The sequence below is a fragment of the Maniola jurtina genome, chromosome 16 (assembly GCF_905333055.1).
Source record: "Maniola jurtina chromosome 16, ilManJurt1.1, whole genome shotgun sequence".
In the NCBI taxonomy this organism is placed as follows: Eukaryota; Metazoa; Arthropoda; class Insecta; order Lepidoptera; family Nymphalidae; genus Maniola; species Maniola jurtina.
This window is the reverse complement of record NC_060044.1, coordinates 4689120-4711519: the sequence shown is the minus strand read 5'-3', so window position 1 is coordinate 4711519 and position 22400 is coordinate 4689120. Positions and strand designations below refer to the sequence as shown.

At 35.0% G+C, this 22400-nt stretch overlaps 1 protein-coding gene across 1 annotated transcript; it reads right to left on the bottom strand.

The window, feature by feature from the left end:
- Positions 1 to 14: 14 nt before the first annotated feature.
- LOC123873436 (probable serine/threonine-protein kinase DDB_G0282963) lies at positions 15 to 21701 on the bottom strand. Its single transcript, XM_045918282.1, has 3 exons — positions 21534 to 21701; positions 4720 to 7935; positions 15 to 899 (listed from the first exon to the last, which is right to left on the bottom strand). Exons 1-3 carry the CDS (start codon positions 21552 to 21554, stop codon positions 15 to 17), a joined length of 4122 nt encoding a protein of 1373 aa, XP_045774238.1. The 5' UTR covers positions 21555 to 21701.
- Positions 21702 to 22400: the final 699 nt, after the last annotated feature.

Below are 22400 nucleotides of genomic sequence, written 5' to 3'. Positions count from 1 at the left end.
AGTATTTTCTGATGTTACCACAGGGACCATCCGTGACCATGGCCATAGCCATGACCATGTCCTTTGGACCATCCGTGGCTGTGGCTGACAGGTATGGCTTTGTGATGGAGAGTCCTAACAACAGGTACAGGGTAGGTCTTCACAACAGGGACTGGAACTTTGACTAAGTTAACCACTGGGACTTCAACGATTTTCTCATAGGGAACTGGGTGGTCTACTGGTACTTCGATAATTTTTTCATATGGTATTTTCACGATCTTCTCAACTGGGTAGGGCACCGGCTTGTCGATTGCGACTTGTTGGATCTTAACTACTGGCACTGGGACTTGTCTAAGTACTGGAACTTGAACGGGGTAGGGTTGAGGGTATGGGACTCGCACGGGCTGTGGGTAGGGAACGGGAACGGGCTGGGGAACGCGGTGGGTAACCTCGCGAATAACCTGGTAGGGCTCGTCACGAACGCGGTATCGAGTTGGGGCACCGTTAGAGTTGGCGAGGCCGTGGATTTCGTTGATCACTGGAGATCTGGGTCCTGGGGGAGGAGCTTGATCTCCGAATCCGGTTCCCGGGAGTGCAGCGCCAGCACCAATGGGACCGGAAATTATGCCTGAACCTCCACCAAGAGATACTCCAGTTACTCCCGCAGCACCAAAACCACCGCCGGAGCTGATACCTCCACCGAATCCGCCACCGTATCCACCATGACTGGAGTAGGTAGCAGATGGTAAAGATCCAACGGGGAATGAACTGGGCTCGAAACTTGATCCAATGCCACTAGGTGCTGAGTGACCGATGTCAGATTCTGGACCTACGCCGTGGCTTAGTCCAGCGTGGCTATTTCCGTGTAAAATTCCAGCATAGCTGCTACTCAATAGGATGGCTAACGTCGTCAATTTCGTCTGAAAAAAAAACTTAGTGTTAATCAGGAACTTTACGATTCTAGAGATCAAACTGAAGTGGATGATAACCTCGATAACTCACAAAGGTAGTCATACTGTCTAGCTAAACGCTACCAGTCGTGAAAGGTTGTGTGTCGTGCAACAAGCTGTGCTTGTTTGAGGTAATTCCGTCACTTCTTTCACATTTATATATTTGTGTCGCTTTAAGTCAAAACGACACCGAATTCGGGTGTGAATAACAGGTTGTAGTAGAATCTATCCCTCCTTGTCTAACGGATATAGTGGTCTTCTGAATTAATTCCACTGCCGGTTACTTAATAATATAATGTGGCCCACTAAACAAATGTAGGCGCATCGATTTGATTGCCTAATCAGTGAAGTGATGAAGAAAGCTTATGGCGTTTTCGTGTTAATTTTTAATAAGGTTATATTTTTAAAAAGCTAACTTATGAGCATACCAGTTTAGCGCGTGGCATCGATAGCGCTAATTATTTTGATCGCCGCGCTGTTACTCGTTATACAGTACTTAATATTCACATACTTGCCTTAATTGTTTCTGACACAGACTTTTAGATCAATCATCATTAATTATGTAATAAAAAGTAGAGATCTACTGGATTAGTATTGAAAATCTTATCTAATCAACATTATATTTAGCGGTCAAAATATACTTTAAGTAATTTAATAAAATATACCTACTATAATATATTTCCTAATACCTATTATAAATGCGAAAATGTGCCTGTCTGTCAGCTAGATTTTCACGACCACTCCGTTTAAACGATTTCGACGAAAGATACAGAGATAGCTTGCATCCCGGTAAAAGACAATTTTTGATCTCGGAAATCAAACAGTTCCCGCGGAATATTAAAAAAAACTAATTCCGCGTGGCCAACATCTACTTGGTAGACGGACAGCGTGCATCGTGGGAACGGACATAGGTTACTTTTTATCCTGGAATGTCAAAAAGAGTTCCCAAGGGGGATTTTTAAATATCTAATCCGCGCGGACGATGTTGCGGGCATATACAGTTAAATAATATTTGATAGATTTATCTGAGTCACCGTTGTAGCAATTAAGTGCTCTCATTGTAGGCACAGTAAATATTTATGCTCACGAAATAATTTTATAATTACTATTTGGTATAGACAGATGAGAAACCAAAAAAATATGAATCATTTCATTCACGCAACTAAAGGAATGGAGTGTCGGGTCGGTAATTTGAACAAAAATAATCACATTACATGCTTTGCAGAAGATCTGCAGTGGTCAACAGCCCGGCTGAGGGTGATGCCAGTGATGCGATCAGAAAGCGAGACGTACGCACACGCACTGTTTAAAGCTGGTTGCAGATTGCAAACGTAACCCACGTGCCGCAAGACACACACGCATAATGAAGGAATGAATGAATAAATATACTTTTATTGTAACCACAAAAATAGTACGGAAAAACACATACAAAGCACAACAAAATATAGGCAGATAGGTACACTTTGGCGGCCTTATCGCTACCTAGCGATCTCTTCCAGGCAACCAATGGACCTAGGAATTGAAATTGAGGTCAACGTTCATGATTTTGATCACTGAAACAAACTTCAACTAATTTTCAAGCAAAACGTTCTGAACTACGCTAAAATTGAATCCATAATAGGTATAACCAGAATGGTATACAACAGCTTTGATTAAATTTTTTCCTCCTTAAGTAAAATTTTATTTTGTGCAATTACACCGTTTCGTTCGCAGCTCTTCTTTTAATTATATTTACCCAAAGTCGATTACGAGATGAGTCACAGATTTTGGAGGTACGAATTTGGCATTTATTTATCTTCCTTGCCCTTTAGTAGCACACCTCAGGGATTCAGTCCTTTACTGATACAAATCCAAACCATTTTCCGGCACTGAAACTGTGATTGACTCATCAGCACAGGTTAAATCAAACGTGCTAAAATTGCGGATCGCAACTCGTGAGGCAGTAATGACTTGATTTGAATTATCACACTAACATTATAAAGGCGAAAGTTTGTGTATTTATGTGTGTATGTGTTGTATGTTTGTTACTCCTTCGTGCAAAAACTACTCGATGGATTTGGCTGAAATTTGGATGGAGATAGATAATTCCTGGATTAGCACATAGGCTACTTTTTATCCCGGAAAATAAAAGAGTTCCCACGAGATTTCGAAAACCTAAATCCACGCGGACGAAGTCCGGGGGCATCAGCTAGTAATGCATACGTTTTGAGATCTCACTCCCCATTTTAACTACATGATTTAAGTGTTTAATTTAAAAGTAAAGCGTACTTTTTACATGACAGTTGACACAGAGCTAAAACGGAGATCTCAAAATGTACGCACTGTACACTGTACTTTCTTTGCGTCCGGCGCAGCGCGCGCGGCGGCGCGTGCGGCTGGCCACTAATATGCAACCAGCTGCTTCGTTAAAAGTCCTCTCAGTGATTTTCTTGTCTTACAATAGTATAGCATTGTAGTATAGAAATTATTCACGATATTGTATTTAACATGTGGCGCTGCCATGCGGAAATGCAAGAGAAATGCGTGAAGAGTGCAAGTGATATTTCTCATTGGTATTCCACATAGTTAGCCATTTTTGCTATCAAATTTTTACTAATTAATAACTTGATTTTGAAAAATAGATGTAATCTGGTTTAAGGTAGGTCGGTAAGTAATTTGAAGATATTAATAATAATAATTAATCACTAATTGGCCTATGTCTTAATATAAATCGGGAACTCTATCTAACCAGTCCCATAGTTAAGGCAACCATGAAAACTTTTTGCCGTTATTTTTCAAAGATTTTTCCTCTTTTATACCATGTTGTGACTTATTTCTCAAAGATTGCTCTTATCGGATACTATGTACGTCATAAAATTTTACCATGAATCACCATTATTATGAGTAATTTTGTCACTCTGCTGGTTAGGTGCGTTACAGTTACGCAATGAACTTAAGGGTATAATACTTTATAATTAGATATCAGCATTAAGAGAAACTTAATAAATGTGACGAGAAAATGATTTACGCCGTGATGTCATGACCAATTCTAGCGAGAGAATACAATTAATGACTAGTTACGATTATCTCGCATGATATCTTATGAGAAAGTATTTTAATATCTTTTTATATGAAGTCCATTTTTATATTCGTTCTATTATGTTAGAGTGGTAATATTAAATCATACTATCTAATACCAAATACCACGCGATCACTTAATACACACTCAGAAACAAGTCCTTAAATTCATTCAGTAACATGCAGATATTAAAACTTCATTAGGAAATAAAAATAAAATAAACCTTTTTTGTAATGTTTTTATTAAAAACAATAATTTAAACTAACAAAAAACACATTAATAACAGATAAAACTTATTACAATAGGTAATAATATTAAAAATACTTATACAATAAAATTAATTCAATATTTACACGATGTTTATTAATTATTAATATAAACTTTGTAAGCACTATTTTGAACTTAAATCTAATAAAGCTTATTTATACACTTAATACAAATTCGTTAATAAATGCCATCCTCAATATTATGTTAATTTATTTGTAGCACCCTTCGTTTTCAATGTCAAAGAGCCAAGTTAAAGTTTTTAGAGCTTTATATTTACAAAAAGTGTTTCAAACGAGATATCTACCAATAGATGTACCTAATTTAAAATACTCAGTACTGTTACAGTGTTCCTTGCAACTGTTCATTGAATTTTTTGTGAGCTTTGAAAATATAGATGCATACTTTATAAAGATGGAGCTTATGGAAAGATGGTTCAATTTATTACAAGCATGAAAATATATTTTACATTCCTTCTTCTTCATTAACAATATCAGATTTTTCTTCAGCTACTGAGAAGGAACGCCTCATATTTGAAACATCATCACTTTCAAATAAAGGTTCTGCTTTGTAAACTCGAAGCATTTTGGGCTTATTCGCTCTTCTTCGATGACTATTCTTTTCCTTCATATGTAGCCCTCTGTATCGCGAACTATGAGGTGGAGGAGGTTTAAGCAGTGGATATGGCTCGTCGACTTCTGATTTTGGGTACTTTCTTTTATGAGAATGACGACTCAAATATAAACTACTCAGATGTCTATGCCTGTCTGGAAGTGTTTTATGACTAGAACCAAACATATTTTTAGGTCTTTCATCGTCGATGTTTGTCGATATTGAGTCTTCAGAATTTTCTGTCAAATCAGATACTTCCTGTCCATTAACTGCATCTTCTTCTACTACAGCGCCTATGGGATGATCACTGGACGAGTCTGTTATCGGAATATTTTCCGTATCTTCTTCACTACGTGAATATTTAACACCTTGATACGGTAGTCGCCCACTACTGAATAAATCTAAATATGAACCAAAACCAGCATTAGAACTCAACACATTATTTTCATTCTTCAACTGCATAAATTGCTGGAGTTGAGAAATATCCATTGGCATAGGTTTATTTACGTCCCCTCGTAAAGAAGTCATTTGGCTGTCATCAATAGCTGGTTTCCCTTTCAACATGTCTGCGACTAATTTAAGGTCTACATTAAAGGGGTTGGCTACTCTGAAACCATTAATTGAGAGTAAATTGTTGGACTGAGAGTCAATTTCGGGTCTGTTCATATTTTGTTTATTTGATAACAATTTAGCGAGAATTTCAGCAGTAATATCTACATTATGATTGTCGACATTTTGATTTATTCGTACAGGTAAAGGAGTAGGTATGTTAGATTGCCCAAAGTTAATATTATGTAAACTTGGTGTTAATCGATATGGTATGTCATTAAATTTTAAAATGTCAGATGAAAATTGTGGGTGCTGTTGTTGTTGAATATTCGCCGATGAATGAGTGTTATCTTGATGATTAGAAAGTTGACTAACTAAGTTTGATTGTTGTGAATCACCAACGAAACGTTTATTTCCTGAATTAGATCCATAATTATTATGAATTGATTCGGATGTTTGTTGTTTTGCGTAATATGGTAGACTTTGTTCAAATTGCTTAAGCTTCTCCATGGAGTCATCCAGTTTAGATTTTAAATTAATTGCGTATAGAGTGTCCCTTTCTTTATTATTGTAATAAGGATCTGGTCGCGAATATTGCTTCACATTTTGTTCTAAATGTTCTTTATTAAACCCAGGGAAACTATACCTATTATTTAAATCAATTTCAAATTTTGATTGTGAATCAGAGTTCTGCACGACATTTGATACGTCTATTGGAACTATATTTTTTAAAGCTTTATCATGATCAAAAGGTTTTTTGTGTGAACTATCTGCAGTATCTTTTGGATTCATATAGAAGAATGGAGACGCTGTGACTGGTTCATTTTGCGTTTGTCCCTGGGAATTTAAATGATCACTGTACAATTTATTTCTTTGTTTCTCATTATTATGAAACGAATTAAATGCGTAGGAGTTTGACAACAAATTACTATTGTAGTTATTGTTTGTAAGATACTTATTAGCTTCTAATTGTTGTTGTTGTTGTTTGTAGTTTTCATGTGCTTTAGCAGCTGCCTTTGTGAATTCTTCAACTTCTAGTTTTTCTGATACCGGTTTTGAATTCTGGTCAAAATTATACGGTTTTCTAGAATCCATTTGGAAACTCATTTGGCTTACTGCTCCAGTATCAGGCTGCACGCTATGTATTTGGTACTTAAAGAAATTATTGTTGGTCGATATTTCGGGCTCAAGTGAAGATTTTTTGTCTGATAATTTCCAGCCATAATCGCCGTGGGAATAAATTTCTTGTTGGCCTAATTCTGTCTGAGCATCTCTAGCGCGGTCTTTTAAGCTGTTGAGAAACTGGTAATCAGGTTGAGCATAATTTAAATATATATTATTAGCAGATTGTAAACTACCAATCCGATGGTTATCACTATTTGATGACTCAGTGTCATATCTGCCCTCTTGCTGATTATATTTAAAATTTTGATACTGTGTCTGATAGCTTTGTTCTGGTTTAGATAATGCATTATAACCTGAATTTAAAGAGCTTTGCCAAAAATCGCGTGGACTTTCAGTAAACGGTGTAGAGGTTGGTGATGCAGTAGTTGATGGAAAATTATTTTGATACTGACTATGCATATCAGGATAGCGTATTCCAGTGGCGGCGTTGTCATAATGATCAATTTGCATTCTTTTGCTTACATCGTTATTGTATTCGTAACTAAGAGAATTACTTCCAACTGTTGTAACTCTATTGTTGTTATAATCATAGTTTGCTGAGTGAATATTTGAAAATGGAGAAGATACGTATTGCTGTGAACTTTGAGGACTAGATACAAATAATGATGAGGAACTGGATACATAATTATTAGCAGGCGTCTCTAAGTACTGATTACTTGGCAACGAAGTGGACATGTAGGGTGGGAGGGGTGTACTATGTGCGTTTTCAGTGTTATATGAGTTTTGGTTGCTGAATTGATAACCGTTAGTGTTAGATTGATAAACGGGAGTGAATGACTTAGGTTCTACAGTAGAAATTTGATTGGATTGCTGGTTCATGTCATAGTTTGAAGCTGGTAGCGTAGAATATTGGTATTGCGGTTGGGGGGTGGCTGTGTATGGAGATCCGGGAACTTGAGTTGAAAACTGCTGCTGTTGTTGTTGTAGCTGTTGCTGCTGCTGTTGGTATTGGCTCTCTGCTCTCATTTGTTGGAGAAACTCTTCAGGTGGTAAAGAATACTGCAGTGCTGAGTATTGGTTACTAGCCGCTGTGCCGCTATCTTGTGAAGTATTAGTGTCTTGTAATGATCTCTCTTCTTCCTGATGTTGAAAAGGATTTTTGATCCTGTAAACCTTCCTACTTCTTCCGGCTCTACTGTATTCCCCATTATTATACACATCATCATTCACGTATTGTGCACCTGAAGTTAACTGGCTGCTTGGTTCTCTCTGGAAATTGGTACTATAACTTTCTCCTTGGCCGTCAGAATACTGTTGTAATCTAAGGAGATCTTGATTGAGGTAACCTTCTTGACAGCAGCCTCTCCCGACGAACGAATATACCGCTAGTATCCATATCTGAAACAAAGAACAAAATATCTAAATTTCTAGAAACCCTTCATTTAAAACATTTATATCATGAACTCTAACGACGTTTTAATATAAACAAAGAGGTTAAAATTATAATTTTATCTATGTTGTACTTAATAACTTGTGACACTAAGAATTGTAACTATTTTTTCATTATACCTACATATAAAAATTATGTTCACGCACCATTCATCTTCGTACAGTTCATACATCAAACTTCGTACAGTTGCTATTGGCACTTGCGTGAAGATTTCTAACACAGTACTATCAACGAATTGTGGCAGACTGGTGGTGCGTCAGCGGTGCATGCTGGATATCATTATAATCTAAATTGAACCTAAGTATAAATTGAACCTAAGCTATGTGCCAAAAGACTGTTGGATATATAACAAAATTTCAAAATAAAATATAAAGTTACAAAATATTACAATTATTATGATTATCAAAGATTTTTCAAAATATACCTTGCAATAGTAAAGATATGGAAAATACAACTTCTTAGGTAATAATTGATTGATTTGTAATCGGTTTCCTATTAATGTGATACTTAAACTTTAGCTACCAGAGAAAATGTAATAGAAAGTAAAATTATAAGAAAACAACAAATGAAAGTCAAAGTCCAATGAGGCTTTAATGATTCACCTAGCGAACAGAACATTAGTTACGGCCTCCGAGGCAAAGGGCGTAAGGGCAAACTATAACCTCGGAGGATGCCGTGGATAATATTGAATAGCATAATGCCTTTAACATGGTTGAGTAATAACTACAATTATCGACAGACCTTTGAGAGAGCTGTGAAAGTGAACGCTTAAAATAATAATAAAGGCAAACCAAGATAAAGTCTTTCCAACTAACGCTGAGTGAATATTAAGCGTTTTTAGAAACCTGCAACACTTAGGAAAATGCCACTAGCTTTTATAACCTCACCTGGTTTTTATACTAGATTTATTAATTACAAGTTTACTTAATTTTTACTCAATAAAATTCTGCTAGATTTATATGTATTAGACCTGGCCTATCAATTAACTCTTTCTTCTTTAAATAAAATCATCTTATGAACTTAATATAAGTAACATAATATCAGAAAGTTAGAGGTGATCAGGATCCCCTAGAATTGACTCCAAACCCCACGAATTATGTACCAAAGTCTTTATCACTAGGCTATCACTGCACCGCTTCGAATTAGCTAAATACGTACAATTACGGATAGACCGTTAGGAAAGTGAACGAATAATGAAGATGAGCTCTGAGCTAGCTAAGATCCTAGTTGATAATCTATGCTAAGATCTATCACGATGTATCCATCGTAGTGTTTAGGGCATTTAGATCTTTATCTTGAAAACAAGGTTTAATTAAAATGCAACAGTTTGAAATTTAAAACTTAGACTTTCTTCTAAAACATCGTGACGGATTTTTTTCATACTCGTAGATGAGTTATCATTAATATCATTGCTCGTACTTGCTAATGATTTTGATACATAACTCTATATGAAAATGATGTAAAGAAACTAAACTGGTTACGCTAAATCTATACTTATAGATTTTTTTGAATATTTATCTGTTTATCCGTTCGCGCATCACGCTGAAATGCTGACTGCAATGTAATTCAATTTAACGTATTTACAACTAATACTTTGGATTAATATATCGGAGATTATATATGATATTTTTGTTTTATAATTTTTATATATCGGATATTTGTTATCACAAAAAACAATAGAGTTCCTTCGGAATACTTAGGAGATGAATTTTTTTGTCTATGAACTACTTTTGTCTACAGTCTGCCTCTATCATCACAAATCAACAAATCACAGTCATGATGGAAATCTAAACCGAATAAACCAGTTTACATTCAAAAGAAGCCGAATTGAGGCTATGAAACTGGAAATAATTTATAACGTGTCAAAGATTTCTAACACCCGCAATTTTCACGCAGGGGGCAATAACAACAACGATGCATTTCTCGTCTTCATGTGAATATTCAATTAAAACAATAACAGCTAATAGGTAATGTAAACATTTTCTTTCATAAATCATTTCTTCGTTACAGCTATGAGATAACTTCTTTAATGGCATTCATTTATCATGCACGAACATTAAATTTCATGCATGATGGGCATGCATATTTTCAACTGCACGCATGTTTATTGTTCTGATATCTACACTTTGTATTTCAGAGTAAAGTGGTAAGTCTCATATTTTCTGCCTCTATCTCCTTATAAATAATGAATAAATAGATACAAAGCACATAAAAATATAGGCAGGTAAGTACAATTTGGTGGCCTTATCACTACTTAGCGATCTCTTCCAGGCAACCCAAATGATGCAAAGGATATAACTATAGATATCAGAGGTTATTTATACGAGGATGATTAAAATACGTAGGTAGATATCGAAATAAGAACCTCTACGTTATTTAAAGTCAGATAGTATACAGAAAGACGGATAAGTAAGTACCTAACTAAGTACGACTAATAACATTACTTTTAGCTAGAAATTAAATTCTTATTAATTTGGATGAATGAATGAAATTTATTTATTCACAGCGGTAATAGCTTCGAGCAATGAAAAACTTGTGCTTAACGGGTCATCACGGTCATCATCATCATTTCAATCCATCAACGGCCTTTGACTGAGCACAGGCCTCTTTTCAGAATGAAAGAGATTTAAGATTGTCAGACTTGTTTAGGCAGAGCTTGACGATTTTGTTGTTTGGCAGAGTTTTTACACCTTTTGAGAACATTTGAGAAACATTGAGAACCATTTGAGAACATTATTGAGCCATGTAGAGATTTCCTCACGATATATTTTTCCTTCACCGATCCAGGATCAGTAGCTTTCCTCACGATATCTTTTTTTTTACACCTATACATAATGTGCCATTTCGTTGGCCTAACATGCGCTGTATGTTTTGATTACTTTTACTTTTATACAATGCCCAATGCAATTCAATCGTATCCTACCGAATACATTTGAATAATGCCTTATAAAGCCCAGGTTTTCCTAACCGATATCATCTCAATTCAGTGAGGTACCGGTTATTTAGCGTTAGAAAGTACTGCAATCGAACTGACGAGGCCGTTGAAGGATAGACAAAGAGAAGTTAAAGGGCATCACGACATCCAGTATCGAACCTACTCGGAACAACGCGGTAGTATTTTCACTCTTCTTTGATGATCACGATGATAGTATAATAGGTATAAATATAATACCTACTAGTAGTGAAAGTACTCGAAAAGACATTACCTGTATTTAATGCATTATTGGATAGTAAAGAAGAATAGGCAAAACTAGCTGACCTGGCTCAGCTTCTATCGACTGAAGTATCTGAATCCTTATTTAAAGAAAAACCTTCAAGCTAAATTTCAGGTTTCTAGAATTAATAAATAAAGTTTGTGGAACTGCAGTTTCGTGCCGTCTCAGTAGAATTAGCTTTCCAATCCATTGGTAGTAGAGTCCGAGACGTAACATTAGAGACACTAAGACAAATTTTTGGCTTAAATAAAGTACTGAAATAAATTTTGATTATAATAAGTAAATAGTAAGTAGCAGTAGTAAGTAGTAAGTCGGATCCCCGAATTGTGTCTAAGGCCTGGGCGCATTTGGAACCCTCGTAGCTTTACTTTTCAGCTCTACATCATTGTACTTATTGCATATTCATAGAGGGTAAGATAATTCTAAGATAAGAGGATTGTAATTAATAATGTATATCTGTTATCTTTTCACAGCTTAGCAGCTGAAAATATTTCGATGTTTGGCACTGCTTTCCTCTTTCGTTTCTTTCTTTCTCAATTTTATTGATTTCTTTGAAATTCGGTTTTTTCCCTGCATACGGAAATAGAGTACTTTTTATTCCTGAAAATCCAAGATTTCTGACGAGAATTCAAAAATTCCAAATCCACGCGGATGCAGTTTAGTACTCGTATAAAAGGGAAAAATAAAGCCGACTGCAATAAAACCAAATTATTCGGAAATCAGTATTCTAAGCATCAACATTAGCATTTCAGCTTATCTCTGATAAGTTTTATTGACAATATCTTATCTAAATTAGACTTAAGTGCAGCATAAAAATACTTCCACTTAAGAAAATGTAAACGTTTTACAAACATTTAATTCGTTAAACTTGTTTATTGCCTAAATATACATTATGTGTATATCTTGTATGTCACTTTAGCTCTATAAATCTTTAAAACTATCTCATCTACCTATTTCATAAATACTAATGCCACTGTGTAGCAAAAATGGGCGCTCTCCAAATAAATATTGCGTTTTTGAATATGTTTAGTAGGTAGATAGTAGTATGCCATATGAAATCCCATTAATTTTGATTTCATAAGATAGTTTTGTCACACGATATTAGAAATTCTTGATCTATAAACAAACGATATAAAAGAACTAAGTATCAGAAAGTACGCTACTCCAGTTTCCTTGTATCCAGGATGAAGAAAGTTTACATTACAAATTATAGTAAGAAAACTCAGTACTTAGTAAATTATTGTTTTATATAAAAGGGCATGGCTTATCAAAATGTTAGCCATAAATGTATCTACCTGTTCCAGAAAATAAAAGGTCCCATATATTTATAGGCGTGACTGAACTTTAACTTTCAACCTAAGGAATTTTAGGACGGGCTGTGAGCTTTTGATTCTAAACAACATAACATAACATCAGTGTCCAGCTTAAATCCCTAGGTCAAAACTTGAAATTTGCAGGTAGTTTTCACTAGGTAGATATAACGTAAACCCTTCACTGAAAAAGGTGTTTCTGAAATCTCATCCGAGTGAAGTGGGAGCGGTTTAGCTAATTTAATATGAACTAGTTTTTATAGTTTTCACACAACATAAAATCCGTTATCTGTAAAACAAATTATTTGAAAACAGACAGACAATAATATAAACATATCACAGACAGTAGAGATGACAAAAAGTAAACGTTCTTTCAAGCCCTTCTAGTAAGAAAACCTATTAAAAGTGTTATTACCTGATTGTAGCCTGATTGCATAAAACCAGTAGCTACCTACTAGGTTTATTCAAAACTTTTATTATCTTACGTAAAATTAAAAAGATTTACGTGTTGCTGTTGCTCCAAATGTTATAAGATGTCCCTTATATGGTACTAGTTATGTAACACCGTACATAATCTACATAGAAAGTAAACTTTACTTGGACCTGAAGATTAATCGTTTATTTGACACCGAAGTCAACAAAAAACAAGGTCATATAATACGCGGTGATAGCCTAATGGTTAATACGTCGCTCGGCTTCCTATTCAAGAGTCGGAGGTTTGATCCCGGGCACGCAACATCAACTCCTTGAATTTTAAGAAATTAATATCACTCGCCTTAACAATGAAGGAAAACAAGGTGAGGAAACTTGCATTTCCAAGAGTTCCCCATTAATGATGTCTGCCAATCCGCACTAATTGGTCTATGGCCAAAACCCATCTCATTGTGAGACGAAATTCCCACCAAAAGATCTCAGAATAGAATAGAATAGAAAAAAAAATTTAATAAAAATTTGCAAGTGCCTTTGAATCGTAAAAAGAATCTACCACTGCACTGGTTAGACGGCTTTCCTACCAGGAAGAATTAGCAAGAAACTCGGCGGTTTTTCTTTATATGAATAACTAATTTAATCATATTGTATAAGTAATATGGCTCTTCAATGCAACGTCTCTTTTAATCAAATGAATAATGTATTCAATATTAACTAATATATAAAATTTCATGCGTAAGAGCTGGTTTTTCTTTAGAAGGTCGTATAGAAAATAAACATTAATAAAACAATATTATCATGCTAATGTAATTTCTATGTTGTATTTTGTATGATGTTGTGTAATGTTGCCATGTTCTTTTACAGGAAATAATTATGTTAATAAGGTACCTGCGCTTAAATTTAAATAAGTCTACACATGATATAAACAACATATATGAATATAAACAACGCTGTGTCTATACAATATTACATATTATAATATTACATTGCCACCCATATTATAAATGCGAAAGTGTTTGTTCTTTAATCACGCCACAACAGATAAATGGATCGACATGATTTTTTGTATTAATACTGGTATGAAAGACTTATATTATATTGACCAGAATTCCTTACAGATCTTTAAAAATCTTATGTATTTGTTCTAAAAATGAAAGTAAATATTAGTTCTCTACTATTTTACATATTAATTAATATTCGTTAATCTAAGTTACGCATGATTTTATCTTATTAATTGGAAATATATACAATTCGTGCACGATTTTTATTGATATAATGAAAACGCAATGAAGAAATTATAACAATTAATTATTTATTTATTAGCAGATAATATATACCTACCTACACAACCAGTTTAACTTACAGCAATTTCGGCTACAGTAATCAAAATTACATACTACAAGAAATGCGCCTTAATAATAAGTTCAGAACATAGACAATAATAGATATTATTTAATTTATGCTGAGATGAATGGTGATATGCTGGCATAAAATATATAACTAATTATTTATATTTCGTTACTTATTTATATGTTTCCTGTCATATCTTTACTGAAGTTCACCAAATTCGGAGTTTCCAAGTTTACAAAAATTTTCTTGGTAGGGTTCTTTTGACTGATCGACAGTTTAATCCGAGGGTAACAATGTAAGCTCGCTAATATATCTATTTAGTTCTTAATATATGTACATATAAGTACCAAAAAAGGCTACATATTTGACTCTCCATTTCTAATTATCTAGGTATGCGAAATTAAGTTAAGTTATTCAATTTGAATAGAAATGCCATTTCGTAAATGATACAACCTCGAATTCAAAATTCCTAAGATATTTGGTAAGATATTTTTATTATAGTCATCATTTTAATTTTCTGATAATGGAAATTTCTATTAGCTATCTAAGTTTACCTACTCACGAACTAGCGAGTCTAGGAATTATATTATGAGACAGTAAAAATGTAACAATAACGTTATAATTGTACCGTAATATACATCCCACCAAAAACATTTCATGTAAAAAGTTAGCCAAGACTCACAAGTTCATAATGTTTTCACTGTTAAAAAGTTATGAGATCTCTAGTAGAGCCAAGCCCCTAGCTGATCTTAGATTTGTGCTGGCCATGGGACCTATCCCAAGTCCAAAGTAATATAGCTCTTAAATGTTCTTGACTGTATCAAATTTATAACAATAAATAACAAATCACTCTACTTACAAGCTCTGATTCTACAAACCCTATATCTTGGTAAAAAAAGTACGGTTTGGCCGTTTAATAACTTTTAACGTTTAATATGTTATGTCATGTAATAGTTTTACGAACATTAAACGGCCAAGCCATACTTTTTTTACCAAGATATAGGGTTTGTAGAATCAGAGCTTGTAAGTAGAGTGATTTGTTATTTATTGTTATAAATGTGATATAGTCAAGAACATTTAAGAGCTATATTACTTTGGACTTGGGATAGGTCCCATGGCCAGCACAAATCTAAGATCAGCTAGGGGCTTGGCTCTACTAGAGATCTCATAACTTTTTAACAGTGAAAACATTATGAACTTGTGAGTCTTGGCTAACTTTTTACATGAAATGTTTTTGGTGGGATTTCATTTCTTTTTGGCAGGTGCCCTAAATTTTTTTTGGATCTATTTCTTGTAGGTACATCATTTTCATGGCCCACTCTCTATCGTTACCTCTTTTTTTAAAAGCTTTTATTCAACTTGCAATGTACTCGTATGTAAGTATATTTGTTCGGGTGGAATCTTGCAACTCAATTTTGAAGCAGATATACCAAATTTCAGTCTTTTAGGACTTCAGGAAACACAGATACTTGGTACGTTTGATAAATCTGCCACGGACATCTTATCATGTAAACTTTAGTATTCGAGCAACAGATTTTACAGATATGCATCTCATATACGAGGGGATGAAGGGGGACCCGATTTCTTAATTTATCTGTTGTTCATAATTCTTGAAATTTGTACTTAAGGCTATCGTTGTCAACGATCCCCCGTCGATTTCCTACGTATGATATTATTGTTCTTATCTCTATCTGCCCTGGTTCGTGCATTCTCGGTTCCTAGATCGGTACATTTGTGATAACCAAATTTCAAATTGCTGTGATTGGCTGAATTTACCATGTTCTTGCTGCGACAGTGAGTTTGAGCCACTAGCGGAACAATGTTAGCCGGTCAGAAATGATTGCAATTAGTCAACCTGTTTGACGTCCGTGTTCTGTTTTTGATTATAAAAAAGAAAAAATTGTTGTTGCAATCATCAATTTTAGCAAATAGTGAAAGAGAGTCGGCCAATCAGAGGTCACAACTACCGTCACACTTTCTGTCACACTATGGCAGTAGGCATACCGAGTAATGAAAACAATTTTTCATTCTGTCTAGGTCGAAGTAGGGTTGCCACCTGGCTCTTTTTGATTTACAGGCTACCACCATCAAAAATACGGGGTTTAGATTTGAAGAAATTTGAAAATTTGAAGTATTTGAAGAAATAGGCGGTGGGTCTCTCTGAAATGCATGGAAAGCCTATTTAGATATTTCAGTTTATTTGTAAGTTTTGTATTTTTTCTCTGTATGTTGCCGTGTCTTGATTGGTGAACTGTGTTTGCAATGTGGTTTTAAATAAAAGATTTATTTATTTAAATAGCTTTTAAAAACTCTTAGTGTTGTAAAGCAAAATGTTATACATTTCATGCATACAATATTTTCATTTCAACTTAAAATTACATTTAATTTGTAATTCCACCTTCACAGTATCAATACTATGGCCGTAGCCAGGAATCGATTGCGGGAGAGGTTTTATTAGGGCCGGAACTGAATCCTGTCATGAGGAAAAAAACATTCGCTCAACTTTATGGGCTAATTACCTGGTTAGTGGAATTTCGCCTTTCAATTTGACAGTGAGATAAAATACAACAATAAAAAAGCGCGAGCGCAGTGAGCGTAAGTGTTTTTGGTTCAATACAGAAAAAATTAAAGTGAAAGGGAAACGAGTGTAGCCATAGCAAGATTTTATTTTTAAAGCTTCCTATCCATACTAATATTACGAATACGACAGTATATCTATTTGCCTATCTATTTGTTACCCTTTCATGGCCCATCTTCTTTACCAAAATTTTGGTACTTACTATTCAGAGGTAACTTGCATCCCAGACATTTTTTTTAGGCGGCTTTTTAGCCCGGAAAATCCCCCACGGAATTTTTAAAAATCTAAATTCATGCAAACGAAATTGCGGGCTTTACACCAAGTAATAGAAATTCAAAGCGCGAGTGAACTGAGCGCGAAATGTTTGATATATTTCCAAAAAAAAATTGGTAAGCAAATGCAAGAAATAGTGTAAGTATTATTTTAGGCTTAGGTTTTTGACGGCTTCCCAGGCGCAGTCGCCATTTCAAAATTTCTGGTCTGGTGGGAGGCTTCGGTCATGGCTAGTTATATGGTTAGTATGGCCCTAACGGCCAAGAAATTAGTAACCAGTAAAATACGGGGCCTCTGGCAACCCTATTCGGAAAACACTGTCACATTCAAGTTAATGTCAAATATTTTGTTTTCAATTACAGAAAGCTGCATCAATCATTATTACAATATTTTCTTTGTTGTGATTGGCTGAATTTTTGAGTTTCAGCCAATAAACAGACTGTTTGCCAATTAAACGTCATAACAATATAAATGCCAGAAAGTTTAACCAAATAAAACAAACTTAATGAGAACCTAGTGAGAATGCAAACGGCACACAATTTATAATACATATTATGTTAGTCGTATATAATAGATATTATAGTAGTCGTTCACTTTGGTAATAGTCAGATTGTCATCAGTAAAATTGATATTGGTTGATGTATCGTAAATTATTGTTTCGGTGACAAATATTTTTATTATCTATTTATCTTTGAACAGAATAGAATAGAATGAAATGGAATGGAATACAATGATAAATTTTTATTCCTGTAAATTTTTAGCTAAACTTCAAAGTGTTTTTGGATGGTCAGAAAAATTTACCACTGGTTCGGAATGCCGTTCCTACGTTTTCTAGGGTTTCGTACCTCAAAATGAAAAACGGAACTCTTATAGGATCACTTTGTTGTCTATCTCTCTGTCTGTCGTGTGTGTCAATAAAACCTCTAGGGTACTTCCCGTTGACTCAAAACCATGAAATTTGGCAGGTAACCTAACTGCGTAATTTTGGGTAGTTTTTTTAATCGATAAAGAAAGTTTGCGACATTGTTCAATAAAATATTTGGATTCCAACTCCTCAATCCTAATGTTGCAGGGGACCTGACTACTAAAGCTAATGGGATTTAAAAAGTGTCGATTATTAATTGATATTGAAGGTATCTATACCAAGTAAACACTTTGTCGTTGACCTCAACCCTGATGCTGTAAGAAATTGCATTCCTAAATCCTGGTGATCCCTCGGGATTTGAAAAGGATCATCCGTTTAAATATTCTTACGTGATACAGAAACAAGTTGCATCCCGGGGACGGGCTATTACGGAGAGGCAACTTTTGTTCTGGGAAATGAAAGGATCGGGTTTTTAAAAACCTAAATCCACGCGAGTGAAGCTGCGGGCATTAGCTAGTTGTAAATATATTTAGAAGCTACTATAAGATAATAGATAAGGTACTTATTTCCTTATATTTTTATTGTATGGCAGCGCGCGGTTTTAAATTATAAATTGCACGTCCTGTCCTTTTCTGTAATACATTTTTTTCTCAATATCTACCGCTTTATCTCATAGCAAGAGTCCGTAAGACATAATACAGTGAAAATAGGTAAAATATACAATTTTTGCAGTTTCCACGTCAGTACCTGTTGAATTTTTCTAACAGTGTAAGCAGCAGAGCTGAGTTTACCATCAAGTGTTGATATGTGGGTGTTCCATAGAAGCTTTGCATCTAACATTATACCGAGAAACACGGGGTTTTCCTTTATTTTCAACATATGATTATTTATGTCATTTAAGGTCCTGGTATTGGGCAGTGTGAATTCAACACACTTAGATTTCTTTGCATTTGGAAGTAAATTGTTAGCAATAAATCAGAGAGTGACCTGTGATATGGCATTACATATAGTATACATTGTCAAAAATTATAATATTAAAGCTGTGCGTATTGCGTGAGGAATAGGTTGCAAGAGAGTTGCAACTTGCAGGGTTTGATGCATGCGCTATTGCCAGCAAACATGAGACATATTTTTATCTACAGGCAACGTCTGAGTAGGTAACGCATACGTCTAACGCAAGTTGAAATGTACCAGTGTATTTAGTTAGACCTATCGACAAGTTTGGAGTTGGGTGCAGTCTAAATGTGGCCCGTGTGTTTAGACTGTCAGTTTCTGTCAGTTTCACGTGTCGTCCCCCGCACTTCACCACCCCGCTTGCACAAATCGAGACAGCACGAAATTTTCAAGATTTCTGGGTGTAATTTCTGGTTTTCGTAGTTCCCACATAATTATAACAATATAAAATATATAACGATAATTTTTTTACTACATAATATTCATTAAATTTTCTAGGTCTGTGGTTTTTCCAAATTTCATTAAATTGCTTCGTTGTCTAGAAAAACGAGCACAAAGTTGGGCCTTTTTTTAAAGAAAAATACAAATCTTTGAGCCCCTGTAATTTTAAAACTACATATTTTTAGAAAAATCTAAAACACCACAGACACAGATATTAGTTTCTAGAATATGTCTGCAAAATTTCATGGACTTTGGTTGCTTAATATTCAAATGAAATGGGAACTACGATTGTATGGAGTAAGTGACGGAGAGAGCTCTGTTAATGCCAAATTTCAGTCTTCTAGGACTTCGGAAAGTACCCTAGAATTACAGACTAGAAGTTTTGACTGTCAATAAATCTGAAACTATAAAAGTTAGACAATTGATACTCAATGCGTTTAATCAATTTGCCAAGGACATCTTATCCTGAAAATATCAGCATTCTAGCGACAGAATTTACAGATTTGCTTTACTCATAAGAGGCGTAGAGGGGGGGGCATTGCCAATTTCTCAATTTTTCTGTAGTTTGTATGCAATTTCTAGTCTACACACCAAATTTCAGCCTTCTAGGACTTCGGGAATTACCCTAGAATTACAGACTAGAAGTTTTGACTGTCAATAAATCTGAAACTATAAAAGCTAGACAATTGATACTCAATGCGTTTAATCAATCTGCCAAAGACATCTTCTCCTGAAAATATCAGCATTCTAGCGACAGAATTTACAGATTTGCTTTACTCATAAGAGGCGTAGAGGGGGGGGCATTGCCAATTTCTTAATTTTTCTGTAGTTTGTATGCAATTTCTAGTCTACACACCAAATTTCAGCCTTCTAGGACTTCGGGAAGTACCCTAGAATTACAGACTAGAAGTTTTGACTGTCAATAAATCTGAAACTATAAAAGCTAGACAATTGATACTCAATGCGTTTAATCAATTTGCCAAGGACATCTTATCCTGAAAATATCAGCATTCTAGCGACAGAATTTACAGATTTGCTTTACTCATAAGAGTCGTAGAGGGGGGGCATTGCCAATTTCTTAATTTTCCTGTAGTTTGTATGCAATTTCTAGTCTACATACCAACTTTCAGCCTTCTAGGACTTCGGGAAGTACCCTAGAATTACAGACTAGAAGTTTTGACTGTCAATAAATCTGAAACTATAAAAGCTAGACAATTGATACTCAATGAGTTTAATCAATTTGCCAAGGACATCTTATCCTGAAAATATCAGCATTCTAGCGACAGAATTTACAGATTTGCTTTACTCATAAGAGTCGTAGAGGGGGGGCATTGCCAATTTCTTAATTTTTCTGTAGTTTGTATGCAATTTCTAGTCTACATACCAAATTTCAGCCTTCTAGGACTTCGGGAAGTACCCTAGAATTACAGACTAGAAGTTTTGACTGTCAATAAATCTGAAACTATAAAAGCTAGACAATTGATACTCAATGAGTTTAATCAATTTGCCAAGGACATCTTATCCTGAAAATATCAGAATTCTAGCGACAGAATTTACAGATTTGCTTTACTCATAAGAGGCGTAGAGGGGGGGCATTGCCAATTTCTTAATTTTCCTGTAGTTTGTATGCAATTTCTAGTCTACATACCAAATTTCAGCCTTCTAGGACTTCTGGAAGTACCCTAGAATTACAGACTATGAATTGTGATGATCATCAGTGAGGGACGAAAACGGCGTATTTTAGGTATCGAAAAATCTATAACCATAAAAGCTAGATATTTGATACTTAGTATATTTGGTAAATTTGCTGAGGACACCTTATACTGAAAATTTCAGCTTTCTAGCGTCATCCAGACCGAAGTTATGACGGGTCGAAAATACGGCGAAACACTTCGAGAAAAAGGTACTACGTAGCGCCCCGGCCGCCGTTTGGCTCGTCTTGGCGGGGGCACTGCCGTGCCCCCTGATTTAAGGCTTAACCAATGGACTTTTAAAAGGGTCAAATTTTCTGAATGATTTTGGGCACTTCGCTTCTTATTAAACAGCCGATATATTATACTACAGGCGAACAGATAAGGAAAAGTTCGATCCAGTCGATACACTGTAAAAAACGAAAATCCACGTTACTTACCATTCGACGTAAAGTATTCATCTCGTACAATTGCTACAAAATTATATCAGCACAAACAATCACAGTTCCAATATTATCACAACATTGTACACATGCACCAAAATCCGAACGCGGTACTTCGATTAACGGGATCCTCTGAAACTATGAAGGGTGTTGTATTTAGTGAGGCAGGCAATGATCAAATGAAGTTCAAGGATAGTTAGTGTTAGGTTTATATACGGGGGTAGCGGAGCGTGCACTTGCGTCTGTGTGCAGCAGCGGGTGCAGTCGCTATTTGTGTACAATGCACACTTGAGTAACAGGAACTGCTTCTCAAAGTGTGGGCCTCACCTTAAACTTATAGGGTCTTAGTAAGAAGCTTATCTAAATGATATTTATCTTAGTAATCTTAAGGTTAGCAACTAAGTATTTAGATAATAGCATAACAACTGCAAAGTACTATATGTCATTGAAAAGTCATGTTTTTAATAGCTTTATGCGTTTTTTCTTTTCCTGGCTTCTGAAAGCGTCAAATTTTAATTTTTTCATGAACACATTTTAATTTTTTTTTTTGTGGTTACAACCACAAATTTACGGTTTTCGAATTGTTTCCTTGACTTGTGCTATAAGGCCTTCTTCTTGCCATAGATCAATGGGAAGTACCCTATAGGTTCTCTTAACATACACAACAGACAGATGGGCAGACAGACAACAAAGTGATCCTATAAGGGTTCCTATTTTCCTTTTGTATGGAACCCTAAAAATAAGCTTTAAGCTCCAAATAAAAACCGTAGTATTTAAAAAGCTTTGTGTTTCATTCCAGATTTTTGTATTTTTTTTTAATGTCCTATCAAAGGGTTTAGAAGCTATGGCCTTTATTTATAAGAC